Genomic DNA, 13,894 nt, shown 5'->3' with positions numbered 1-13,894 from the left:
AAGGTGTATACAGTCGACATTGTCAAGGCTGTTACACCAAATGTTAAGAACACCAAGAATAACACGTTTTCTGTGACATAATGCCTCTGTGCCCAGATAAGTATCCAAGTTGCTTAAAAAGCTACTTGGAGACCTAGGTGGTCTAAAACAAAGTATTATGTGACATGAGTCATTGGGGGCGAGACCACATGTACAAGCAAGAATATTTGAATCTAAACCCCACTTCAAAGTTTGAGAGGTCAGTATATCTAAATATAATTTAGCCAGAATAGCAACTCCACCCCCGTATGCATCTCTCTATTCACCCATTTAAATTGAAAGTCATCTGGGACTAGTAGGTGAAAGTATGATAAATTGTCTGTAAACCATGTTATAGTCACAAAAAGAATGTCCAGTTGAAAGGTTTGAATCAGTATTGTAAGTGCAACAGCCTTTTCTTACAGCAGACCTAGCATTTATAAGTGATGCACAATGAGAAAACTTGCTTCCAACTGCGTTTTGGCCTGTTTTTGTAATACATATACCCAGATCCGAATCTTGTCCAATACGCGAAGTGTAATGGACCCACATGTAGTGGTTCTTAATCTTAACATACCCTCAGCAGAGTATTGATACAACATACTTCTGTAAAGATCAGGCAAGGAATTGCACAAAAAGCCTTTTAATTTCAGGGTCTGACCGTATGTAGTGTGAAAATAAACAGAGTGCTCCCAAACGTGACACGGACCGGCTGGTCCCTCACAAGTCAGCGCTTACGCGCCTCAAATGCAAATAAGTAGTCAGAAGGACTACAAGGCTGATGGGAAATGTAGCGATTCCCATAGGTATGAAGCAGAGGACTGGGAAGGGGGCGGGGGGAGGGGGACAAGAATTCAGACCATGTTAGGACCATCAGAGGAAACTAATGTCCTCTTCTGTAAAACCGGCTCCTTCGAGGCCCGAGAACAAATCAAAATCAATCTGATATGGCTACTGCCCTGATTGATTCCGACAGTAAGGAGACAGCTATCCAGTTGGGCCATGTCTCTCCGAATACCATAGACTCAAATGAGGCCGTACAAATTACCTGTATGCATGGTCTATCTGAACATACCAATGACCTTAGAAATCCGAGAGACCCAACTCACTTAAAAGTGGCAATATTTTCCAGGCTTTGTCAGGAGGTGATTATCGGCACCGCTTTCCCTGAATTTCAAGCGCTTCTTCACTCTTTTCCCAATGAAGAGACGAGGGAGACTTATTCCCCTGTTGTCATCCTGGGAAGGGTTCGGAGGAAGGGTTTGGCTGGGAGGAGTCTTGACCGAGAGTTCAGCAGCCCTAGGAGAGGGCCTACATCCAACATTAGCGGTATGCGGTGAATGCATGGAGATCATCATCTCCCCCACAAAGGGGAGCCACCCCTTTTGGGACCAGGGAGGTCCGCCCACTATGCTTAACCCTATGGGACAGGTTAAGCGGGACCCCTCTAGAGGAGGCTCTCACCTAGTGAACAGGGACACCTAGAGGGGTATAAGTCTCCTTTGCTCCACCTTAGTTACTAAAACCTTTGCAGGGTATCTAGCAGCTAGGATTTATTATAGCCCTACACACACTTTTGTAATGGCTGACCTGGGTTCTGCCCTTACCTATAGAACCTGAGCAGAGGTGAACCAAATCCCTGGAGGAACGTTGCACGGACAATCAATCGCAGAGGAGTCTCTGCAGACACTGCAGAACTTAACAACGCCAAACACGAAGGAGGTATGGCCAGCGAGAGACAGATGCTGGTGTTAGCGTCCCGGAATAGGATGCCCACCAGAGGAAGAGAAGCGCAGCGAAAGGCCAGCCACAGTAGCCCAGAGAGGATCCAAGGAACTCTTAGGGCCAACACAGAGCACATGTAAACAGTCACATAAGCAACTCTGCCTTGCCTAGAAGCTGCATGAGCGAGGCAGGGGGACCTCCGAGGGCCAGTGCGAAGCCCAGCTGAAAGGTCACGTAAGCGACTCCATCTAGCCTGATCAGCTGCAAGAATGAGTACAGAGAGCCTCGAATAACCAGAGGGGAGTACAGCGGATAAGGCAGGTAAGAGGCTCTGCAAACCGCACAGACCATGCCCCTAGTGCAGAGCAACGCACAAGGCAGACAGGTGCACAGTGGCTCCAATGGAGGTGGGGAAGAGAGAAAGAGGATCCCAGAGTGGTGTGCGGGGGGAGAGAGGGATCACCCCAGAGTGTGGGTGGAAAGGAAAAGGGCCCCAAAGTGGTGAGAAAGAGTGAACACCCCAGAGAGTGGGGTGGAAAAGAGAAGAACCCCACAGTGGGGAGAGGCAGCGAATATCCCAGAGTGTAGAATGTGAAAAAGAATGGCCCCATGGTGATGAGAGATATAACAAACACCCAGAGGAGTGAGCGCAAACAAGAACAGCCTCTAAGTGGAGAGACAGTGAATACCCCAGAGTCGGTAGTGTGAAAGAGAAGAACCCGAGAATGGGGAGAGGCAGCAAATACCCTAGAGTGGGGAGTGTGCAAAAGAAAAGAACCCCAGAGTGGGGTGAGAGACAAGAAGGGCCCCAGAGTGGGAGAGAATGAACCCCAAAAAGGAGAGAAGGAAGAAAGACTGAAGAAAGCTCAGGATGGGAAAAGACGGGCTATTAAGTGAATTTCTCTTTTTCTTTAACCCGCCTACAATTATGCTCAATTTAGAAAGACTGATTCGTTTAAACCCCAATTACCCACATCCCTAGCCCATAATAAAGCACCCTATCCACTCCTCCCCTTCGCCCCTCAATTACCTTGCTCGATACGACATTCCATTCCATGCGCAGGCCATTTTTGGGATGACAGCTGCTCCCTGCGACGCACACGAGTGAGGAATGATGATGAGGAACGTCTTGGGAGTAAGGTTTTTGTTTTGGAGTGTGCATGTGAGGGAGAGGTGGGTGAATGTGGTGGGAGCGGGGGTAAAAAAAATGATTTTGTGCATTTTGAGGCTAGACCAAAATAAAATCTGTCTTTTAGGTGTTCAGAGTTCAAAATGCAGGAATATCGCATAGAACCAAAGACGGAGCGATACCTAGGCTAGAGAACCTAGACAATCTCCTGACACCCCAGGAACTGTCGTTCATGAACTGGAACTATGGGCAAAGGCCTTTACTGACCGGGGCAAGGTTGGGATCAGGAGTCAGCAGCCAGCCTCTTCAGTTGATAGTTCCACAGAGGCCCCTTAAGTTGAAAGTTCCACAAAAGCTTTCTACTTTTTTTTTTTTTGTTTGATTGATTGTATTTTTGTTTAGGGAAGTAGGGACAGCGATAGGTTGAAGTAGGATTTTAGACAGAGGACCACTGTTAAAGACATCCTGACAAGCAGCTTTTGACTTTTTCATTCGAATAGGGTTTGAGCCGATATACTGATAGATTGTTTTGGACATTACAGAAAGAAAAAAAAACACTTACGAATTATGCCTCGTTGTCCGAGCCCTGATTCTGAATCATCACAATGCCTTCAGATTTGGGAACCGACAAACAAACATTCCATTAGAGAACAGCTTGTCGGATGGGAAAACCTAAGCAAGAATAGCATTTGAAACAGAGCAGAGTCATAGCTTGGAATAACAAACAAATAACGTTACCCTGCTTTCTCTGGCACTTGCAAAGGTTTAGAAAGAAAAACCTCATCTAAACCCGTAAATCAAATATACAATTAAACATATGCATGCCAGTAAGGTAGCAAGGGGTTGTGAGGTTACTTGCTAACAGTTTCTCTAGTTGACCCTAGCTCCCAAAATGGCCACAGTCTGAAACCCTAGCTTTGTATGATTGGCCAGCTTTTAGTCAATTATTGAAAATCCTGTTTTTCGGTTTTGTAAACAAACCAATAGCTGTATAATTCACACTGTCTTTATTTTGTTTGCCAATTGATATAAGTCATGTATAACACAACTGTACACAAGGGTTTCTAGGCACGACAAGACAGGGGAGGGACATAGGGAGGACAAACAAAGGATCTTAGTAGGCCTTATGTCATTCAGATCGTGCAACAGGGACTGTTGGGTTACAGTCCTTAAGCACACTGACCCCGAGGCAGTGTAGAGGCGACTGGTCATGGAGGAGCCTGGTACCCAGTGAGACTCTGAGGGTAGCCAGGCTATCAGTCGGGGGGGGGGGAAGAAAGAAAGAAAGAAAGAAAGAAAGAAAGAAAGAAAGAAAGAAAGAAAGAAAGAAAGAAAGAAAGAAAGAAAGAAAGAAAGAAAGAAAGAAAGAAAGAAAGAAAGAAAGAAAGAAAGAAAGAAAGAAAGAAAGAAAGAAAGAAAGAAAGAAAGAAAGAAAGAAAGAAAGAAAGAAAGAAAGAAAGAAAGAAAGAAAGAAAGAAAGAAAGAAAGAAAGAAAGAAAGAAAGAAAGAAAGAAAGAAAGAAAGAAAGAAAGAAAGAAAGAAAGAAAGAAAGAAAGAAAGAAAGAAAGAAAGAAAGAAAGAAAGAAAGAAAGAAAGAGAGAGAAAGAAGAAGCAGCGAAAAGAAAGGCATTGAGCTACTTCTGAAACTTCAGGTGGTCCGGCTCAAGTTTGAGAGGGAAGCCCATTCCAGAGGGACGCACCTGCAGAGAATAGAGATCTACCCCCACTCTCTGCCTGGAGAAGTGCCTGACGCTCAAAGAGTTGGAGGTGGCTGCGCGAAGGGCTCGAGAAGGAAGGTGTTTAGGAAGAGTTGGATGTAGTACGGGCCCTGGCCCCAGAGGGCCTTGTGGATGATGCAGAGGGTTGTCATATTATGTGGTGGTCATGATTATGATAGCGGAGTGTTGGTTCTTCCATGTCATGGTTTATTCAGCGGGTTTGTAGCTGAGAGGGCTCAGGTTCTGGGGAGAGCTTGTGGTTGAGTTAGTTGTCGGTTTTCCATTTAAGATCTGGGTTAGATCTTGGGGTGTAGTGGTTTGGGCTCAGGGGGAGTAAAAACAAATGGTTTCTGAGCTATAATTTTCTGGTAATTTACACTATGGTGGGTTTCCATAATGGGTATAGTTTGGTGTTATTGAAGAGAGGGGTACATGTCATATTATGTGCTGGTCATGATTATGGCCATGAGTGTTGGTTGAAGAGAGGGACATATATGTCATAATCTGTGCTGTGAGTGATTATGACTGTGAGTGTGGTGTTGGTTGAAGAGAGGGACATATGTCATAGTCTGTGCTGTGATTGATTATGGCTATGAGTGTTGTGATAGTGGTGATGTCACTAACATTCTAGGTGGAGTGTTGGTATGGTGATGTCACTGGGACTCTGGTGGAATGTTGATGTATGTTTGGTGGGCAGGGTTCTACTGGTGCCAGTTGGACCTAAGCTGCTGGGCTAGATGGATGCCCCCAGTGCTTTCTCTACTTAATAAATAAGAGAATAAACCAACATGTAAACTACATACCTTCTGGTCTTGGTCTTATGGAGAAAGAGTCTTAGTTTATATAAAGGGTCTTGAACTTGATCCTTGCAGCCACTGGGAGCCAGTGGAGAGATTTGAGGGCTGGAAAGATACAGTCCCTGGGCTTGAGGCCAAGAACAAGTCTTGCAGTCCTGTTCTGGATTAGTTGCAGAGGGTGGAGAGTAGAGGAAGGCAGATTGAGAAAGAGGCTGTTACAGTAGTCCAGCCTAGAGAGAACCAGAGCTCTGGAGACAGTGAACATCTGGGGGAAAGTGAGAAAAGGAAGAATACCTCTGAGGAGGTGCAGCTTGTAGTGGGCATTCTTGGCAAGGCCTGTGATGTGCGTAGAGAAGGAGACGGTGGAGTCGATGATGACACCAATGTGTTTTGCCTCACAGGAAGGCAAAGAAAGAGAGCCCAAGGAGGGCGGCCAGAGTGAGAGAGGGAAAGCGGGAGCAGGAGTCACAATGAGAAGGATCTCAGTCTTACTGGCATTAAGGCAGAAATCATTAGAGGCGCATCACTCCTGAATCGCGGACAATCAGGAATGTGCGAGTGAGGAGAGGAGGATGAGGGGAGCCTGAAAGGGAGCTGAGTGCCTTCTGCATAACACTGAAAGTTAGAGGAGAAGGTAGGGTTAAGGTGGGCCAAAGGGGCCAAGTAGACATTGAGGGAACACATGTGGAGCGAGGTGGTGGAGAGAAAAGACCAAAGTTGGACCTTGGAGGGTCGGTCAAGGAGGACAACCACTGCAGGGCCGGATCGGTGATGCCCAGGTTCTCGCGGAGTTGAGTGATCAGGATGGTGTGATTGACTGTCAAAAGCAGAAGAAAGGTCAAGGAGGATGAGGGCAGAAGGAAGGCTAGTATCGAGATTTATGAGCAGATCTTCACGGGTGTTCAGGAGGGATTTATGTGATTTCACTGAATCCATTTCTCCCAATGGTGAAATCTTCGAATTTATTTTTCTTCAAATTTTGTTTTAATAATGCGGGGGAGATCTCCCCCCATCCCCCCACATGCCCCTACCTTATCCTATACTCTAACCCCAGCCCCATCTATGTTTTCAAATGTAACCACTTACCCAACCAAATTAAAAGAAAAAAAAAATTGAAGATTTCTCATTCGATGAAATGTAGGTATTCGGTTCAAGAGAGAAGTTTCTGGGCCTCCTGCTGCTCTGAAGCCAGACTGATTGATGGTCATGGAGACAACCAATAGATTCAGTATAGAGAGTGAGCTGGGAGATGGCCAGCTTTTCCAGGAGTTCGCCCAGGAAAGGAGTGATAGAGACCAGGCGATAGTTTGCCAGACAGGTAGGATCGGCAGTAGGCTTTTTAAGGAGGGGTTGCACAAGGGAGTGCTTGAGGAAAGATGGGAAATTGGTATTTTAAAGAGGAACCCATGCTGAAATAAAATAAATAAATAATGCTTCCCACCCAACTTCTATGGAGTGGTTCTACTCATCTAGAGTGCTGGAAATGAAAGACAGTAACCTTCACTGTAGCTTGTGAGCATAAACATCCAGCCGCCCAGCTTCCCTGCAGGAACATAAAACCTCTTATTCAGAATCAAGAAAAAACGAAATTAAACACACTTTATTTCTCTATTGAGAAGCATGTGGCAGCATTTTTTGGCCACTGAAAAGGGGTGTGTTGAGGAATCATGTGGAGTCCGATTTCACCGGATTGGAAATTTCATCCTCCAGTAATTGGATTTTTTGAACATGGAACGTTGAAGGTATTATATATAGCAGATGTTCGTGTTATGGTGTCCGGTAGGGACTGTAAAAGGGTTTCCTATTAATTAAGAAATGCACAGCAATTATTGATTAAATAAGTTAGTGAAAAATGAGAATCATGTGGTGGTGTCAGAACAAGTTGCTCACAAATGTGTATTTATTTTATATGTTTTTTTTTATAGACAGTGAATAAGAATCTTCAACCATTTTTACCACTTGCCAGGATAAAAGTGGTCGTGTTTCACAGGATTGAAATTAAGAAACAGAATCCCCTGATGAATGTCAGAAAATAAAAAGTAATGCGACAGAAACATGTTGGGTTATGTGAAGAACGCAACAAACGTTTTTAAAGGTTTTTGATGTTCAGTGTTGTTGTTTTCAATCAAATGTGTAATGTATGTTTTGTATTTTACATTGATGTGTTATATGTGGTCGTCCTTTTCTACCTGCTTCTAGGCTTATGCATTTATTATGTTGTATTTATATTTTTTAAAAAAGAATAAACTATGTATGAAATTGTGTATTTCAAAATAAAAAATGTATATTTTTATATCTAGATTTTTGTTTGAGAAAATGTTTGTGGGTCTATGAATAAGTCTTTTCTTTAGCTCCATCATGTGTATATCTACAAGACTAAATTGATAGGGTCTGGTTTCCTTATATGAATGCAGCATTTATTCTGTGAAATATTTCAAAAAATAACATCAAATATCGACAGGTAGCACAGACAATCTGCGGAACGAGCAACAAAAATAAAAAGGGCAGCTCATTTGACCACCTTCGCTAACCGAGAGACAGTTTGATGCTAAAGCAAAAGGTTATGATGCAAATATCCCCATAGTATTTGCTCTTGTTTGGAGAGACAGAGGAGTCCATTCAACCACCTGCATACCAACGGGAAAACAAGTATGTATTGGATTCGGGTTTCAAACAGCTTCCTGCACAACCGAACACCCACTTGCAAGCATTACCAGGTTTACAATTGTCACAGAATGTTGCTGATATTCATTTTTTACTCAGTTCTTCAAGTATGACAGTTGGCGTTGGGAGGCAGTGTCAAGAACTTTTCTTAATTCACTCACAAAACCCAAATGGTTCACATAATCCTTGTCCAACCCATCCCAGAGCTGCGGCCCTGCTCATTACTCCATGTGCATGTCCATTGGCAATTGGAGAGAGGGACAATAAAGCTGTTTAGGAGTGGAAAAGTAGTCAACACATCCAATGTAAACATCTAAAGGAGAGTATGACTCGCCGATAACTCTGGGAGAGTCAACACTACAGCTGCAAAGAGGGCTCGTTGATGATCTCCGCCCACGTCTTCGTTTCCAGCTTCTTGCCCACTAGTTCATAAGAGGAGGCATGGAGTACGGGCCCGGGGTCCTTAAATGCGGCCCGGAGGAAGACAACAGAGTTACTGACAACGGTCAGTCCGTGGCGTTGGCAAAGACTGGCAGCCTGCGACTTACTGTCCAGAGCCAGCAGCTGCGCCAAACGCTCCAATGGATAAAGGCAGTTCTTACTGCTGTAGCCATGACTGAAGATGCGCAGTGCCTGCCGCTGACAGTTTGCTACATGGCGATGGACTGCGCATGCCTGGAGCACAGAGATCCGGCGCAGCAGGGAGAAGAAGCGCACAAAGTTGCCCTCCAGGTAGGCCCGGTTGACTGACATTGCCAGGCAGACTTCGGGTGATTTCCGGATGTGCAAGGGAAGTAGCAAGGACTGGTATAGGGCCTCCAGCGATCCTGTGGAAGAAAAATAAAAGAAGATGCACAAACCATTTAGAAACATCTCAAAACAAGCTACCAGCAGTACACGCAAGAGCTCCTTAAGACAATATATGCAAGCCAGGAGTCATCCAAGGTTTTATACATAAGGGCTGCCTGCCTACAGTGGGCTGGACTGTTCATGTGGTGTTGTCGGAGGGGGCGGTGGTCGAATTTGTGACTCCCCCCTCAAGACGTTTAGAACAAACACGTGGGGGGACAAACTGGCATTTTGTGGTGTACTTCTTACACGTATTACTATTTTATACTTTAAATTCTGCAGCACATTTAAGAAATCGTTTTTCATAGTGCTTATTACCATGCTTCACGGCATTGGTGTTAGTATGCATTATTAACAAACTCAGAACAAAAACTGACTTGGAACTGGGCTAAAACATTGTATACACAGTGTGAGCACAGGCAACCACGCCAGCACCCCCACGCCCCAGCAGCATGCAAGCTATATATTCCAGAAGTGAACAAGACCACATGCTCGAGAGGGAAGGGTGGGATGGGTTATGAGGAACTTTATTTGAACCTTGCAACTCTTGGAACTGAAATGGGGCCCCACACCTTGGGGGCCTCCTGTGACTGCCAAAGAAATCTTTTTAAAATGATAATTTAGTATGGGACCCTCTTCCACCCACTTCCCCCTCCTGACTGGCTGCCTTTCTTTGTTCTACAATGCAGAGGCCAATAGACCTGTCCTGTGATCATCTGCAGCTGTTAACCCTCTCCCTCTCCAACCATTGCTTATCTAAACCCGATTTTGTCACAGAATGGAGCCCCAAAGTGTGGCTGATTTTAGGCACAGATTCTTCGGGAAGGCAACAGTGTTCACAAACAAAAGGCTTTGTCACTTTAAACATGCATTTGCTGGTCAAAGACAGACCTCTACAGAAGGTATTCAATAATAACAGACATCTTGTACCCTGCTTTCAGCTCCTTGATGTGATTCAGCAAATACAGTTGGACATTAATGAAGTTTAAGGAGGAGATCGGTTTATGATAAAACACACATATCACTTGCCGGCCGAGGGAATAATCACATGGAGGGCGGCAACCCAAAAATGTCAAGGGACCAGCCCTGGCATCCCATCTTGGGTGAACGCCTGACCTGGGCATATACTTTTAAAAGGGGGGAGGTAACATGCCATGGAGAAACCACAACCATCCGCCTTCTGTGATGCTCAGAAAAGGATGCTAGCAGCGCAGTGTGGTGCAGCACAGCCTTATGCCCCTGCCCACCCCAAACCCTGAGCTTCAGCCAAAAGCTTGCCTTGGGAGCTTCCAGAGACGAAGACTCCAGGAACCGGCTCCAGCATGGGGAGACAATGCTGACGATGACAGGTAAGTGGGGGGACCTGCAAGGGTATTCACAGCAGCGGGTGAAGACGAAGACAAGGAAGGCTGGTCACAGTGGGCGAGGAGAGACTGGTGAGATTCTTCCGGCAATGGTGAGGGGAGAAGAGCCCATTCATCCAGTCCCAGTGGTGGTCCCACATTTCTGGTCCACCATTGGCTTTGAACAAGCACCATGTGCTTCATAAGGCATGCAGCCACGTGGTGTATGTACTGCGCCAATAGAGGGCCAGCAAGGATCCCAAACAAAACACAGACTTTCTTAATGAAGTGCGGTCCACTTTTAGTGTTGTTTGACGTGGGCCACACTTCATTATGAAAGTTCAACCGGCGGCGGGTGGCCAAGCACATGGTGGGCCGTTTAAGGATTGCCAGCTGTAAATTGTGCACCTATGTTCTACAGACGTAAACAGGGGATCACTACGTTTGTCACCTCCATCACATAGCAGACCCAGGTTGTGAGGCACCTGACTGTAAGCCTGGCCAGAGTTATCACTCATGTTTATACTATTCCTTTTGGAACAATAATTCTAAATAGGGCATGGGTTTGTTTTCAGGACACTCACCAGATCCTGCTAGGTCAAGACAATGTCACACTCTGCTTGCCAAATCCTGTCCCTCAACGAGCTGATGCACTAGCTATCATGACAGTTTTATGTCCCTTGTACCCCTGAGAAATGTCCTATACGTGGCTGCACGCCTGATCAAGGGTCTACACAAATACAATCATATCACCCTGGCCTTCATCAACCTTCCCTGGCTCCCATTGCACGCACAAATCACCTTCAAGTCTTGCTGCATCATCTATAAGGCACTCGCTCTCAAGTCATTGTGAGAAACCTAGGGGTGCTCTCCCAACAGACCCGAAAGCATGGCTAGCAAGCCGTGTCTCCAATGAGCCGGTGCGAGCCGAGGCACCCTGCATCTTGCTGTTGGAGGTCAGAAAAGTGCTTGTTCCTTTGGGAATTGTGCCTGTCCCAATGGTGTCTGAGGGGCAGGTGATCAGACCCTCACCTCAACCCCATGTATGCAGAGGGACCGCTCGTCAACGCGACACTGCTCTGTGAGTCTCATGTCAGTGAGAGAAACTCGGGAGCATGCGATTGACTGGAGCAGATCGGGAGAAAGACACAGTTGTTGAAGCGCCAAGGAGTGGGAAAATTAGAGAAAGCTTGAAAAGCAGAACTGAGTGGTAAAGTGAAAGAAACTAGACGAAGCTCGTAAAGCAGCATTAAGCGAAAAGGTGAAAGAAGCGGGAGACAGCTCGTAGAGCGGCAAGGAGCAGAGAAGAGAAAATATAGAAAAGCGCAAGTATGCACGAGAAAGCAAGAAGTGCAAGGAAAAGGCTCTAGCGGCGCAGACAGAAAGTAAAGACATTAAGAAGGTGCAAGTGAGCACAAGAAAGCAAGAAAGGTGCAACTGTGCACGAGAGGGCAAGTAATTTGCAAGTGTGCACGAGAAGACAGCAAAGGAAACAAAGGAGAACAAGAAGGGGTGCCGGAAGCACCTGAAGGCAAAAGATTAAAAAAAAGAAAGCAAGGAATAAAGAGAGGGGTGTGAGGAACTCATGGTGACAACAAGTAAGACAGACACAAGTGATCACAGTTCATGGGCGTTTATTGAACAATAAAATGCTGTATGCAGGTTGGAAACAAAAGCCTAATCTAAACCTAAATCTAAGATGGGAGCAAGCGTCAACCATCACATGAATATAAGGCAGTTCTAGTGGCGTTGTGTCAAAATAAAAGGGCCTATACTAAGAAACCTATTGCCAAACCTCACAACTAATATAAAAAGGGGTGTGGGATAGTTGTCAAGAAATGAAAGAAGTGTTCTCAAATAATATGTCAGGATGCAGTAGCCTGGGTCTCACCCACATTTTGGACACGGGGTAAGATGGGAGCTTGAAGCACAGTACAGTCTTGGGCTTCTCCAGACGAGACAACAGTTCTAATGGCAGCTCTCAGGACACCCTCTCGGCCTTTTCTAGCACAAGATGATAGTTCAACTTTTAACCCTCGAGCTTCAGTTATCAGGGCCGTTGATGGCCAAGTCTCGTTTCACTTGAAAGTCTCTTGCCTTCGAGGACCTGACGTTTTCAAACAACAAAACAAAAGTTCCTTTAACAAATGAAAGTTCTTTTCCAATGTTCGCTGGGTGATGGGTTCACCCCTGGGTCCCCCTCTTCTGGGTGCTGACCCTTCTCAATTGTATTGCAAAATATAATCACAGTTCCTTCATCAATCAACTTTGGGTGACACTTCACCCCAGGACCTCCCTCGGTCGGGTTCGGACCCTCCTTGCCTTTCGCGGGATTTCTTTTCTTGGTTTCTCAATGTTTTCTCTCACTGCGAGACTCACTTCCCTTTCTCTCACCCTTTTTGTAGATCAAAGTCTTGTACAGGGATTTTGCTTGACCCTCTGTATGACTATTTTGACCTATTTCGCCGGCCCTCCTATCGCCTTCTGGTACTTGTAGTTTCTCTCATATGGGACTCGACCAGAGTCTCTCGAATTAGCACCCATGTGGTCCCGCTTTTCCTCTGCAGCTGGTCCCCCATTCACACTTTTAACAGTTCATTCAAAGTTCATCAGCTTTGGTTCAAAACTTGCTACTTTGCGATTCTCACTCAACACAGGTTCTCATAGGCTCTCCCCTCAACTCACCAGCTGTGATGGACCGCTTGAATGTTGGCTTCTCTAGAGTCGAGGCCGGTACCACGGGCGCAGGAGCTTCCGTCGCTCCTGCCTATAGGCATAGGCTTGGCCCGTGTATTTCCGACATCTGCTGCAGGAAACCTGTGCTATTGTTCGCAGCCTTAGGCTCTCTTCCACGAAGGTGCTGCAGGTCTGGGCCGAAAAGGGCAAGCCCACTTCTCTTCTCACCACCCTCTCGATTCTGGCCGCCTTTCTCCTTCTCTTGAACTGCCACGTGGTAGCTCTCCCGTCGTGCTGTCTGCCATGCTCGCCTTGTTCGTACTGTGCTCTCTGGCTCCATCTTTTATCTCAGTGGGGAAGGGAAAGGGCTGTCAGATGTGTGTGATTCTGATCAATTGCCTCATCCTTGTATTGGCACATGTCAGGTAAACGGCTCTGGTGTTAGTCCGTTGTCCTTTGTGTTGTGCGAAAGTGTTAAGAGTTAGAAAGGGGGGCAGTGGTTTGGAATGTCCTCTGTGAGAGGATGGGGAAAGGGTGTAAAGGGAAGGGGGATACCGTGTCTCACCCGTCGGGGTTCCACTCCCTGAGGGCCTCCCATTCAGATGATCCTCCCTCACTGGTCCACCCCAGGAACTGGATCCAATAGCGATGGCCGTGTCCTGGCCACCTGGATGACAGATCCCCAGGGACTAGCTAGGGAGAAACCTTCAGGTTTCTCAAAGGGGATACAGATCGGAGTGGTCATGCCTAGGAGAAGTAAAGAACTGGCCGTTTCGAAAGTTTCTGACTTTACGCCCAAAAGTAAAATGTGTATGAAGAACTGTATAAAAAAGGAAAGGTACATCCTAACAAGCCTAAGTTGGGTCTAAAACAAACAGGGGCCTAAGCTTGTGGAAGGCAACCCTCAGAGGGCTGAGCTGAGCCTGTGTTTGAATCCAGGAGGGCCTGCGAAGTGCGTGTGAAAGAACTGTGTAT

The 13,894-nt window shown here is 46.1% G+C and overlaps 1 protein-coding gene across 3 annotated transcripts in view; it reads right to left on the bottom strand.

Moving 5' to 3' along the window:
• Positions 1–7,782: 7,782 nt before the first annotated feature.
• SAC3D1 (SAC3 domain containing 1) overlaps positions 7,783–13,894 on the bottom strand; it is a 142,944-nt gene continuing 136,832 nt past the window's right edge. For all 3 annotated transcript variants that reach the window (XM_069645087.1, XM_069645086.1, XM_069645088.1), the window contains exon 3: positions 7,783–8,878. In XM_069645087.1, the coding sequence (XP_069501188.1) occupies positions 8,409–8,878 (470 nt within the window). In that variant the 3' untranslated portion in view covers positions 7,783–8,408. The remainder of the gene's footprint in view (positions 8,879–13,894) is intronic.

Source organism: Ambystoma mexicanum, chromosome 2p (assembly GCF_040938575.1).
Source record: "Ambystoma mexicanum isolate Mex_15411 chromosome 2p, UKY_AmexF1_1, whole genome shotgun sequence".
NCBI lineage: Eukaryota > Metazoa > Chordata > Amphibia > Caudata > Ambystomatidae > Ambystoma > Ambystoma mexicanum.
The sequence above is the reverse complement of the archived record's forward strand: the minus strand, read 5'-3'. Positions and strand labels throughout refer to the sequence as shown.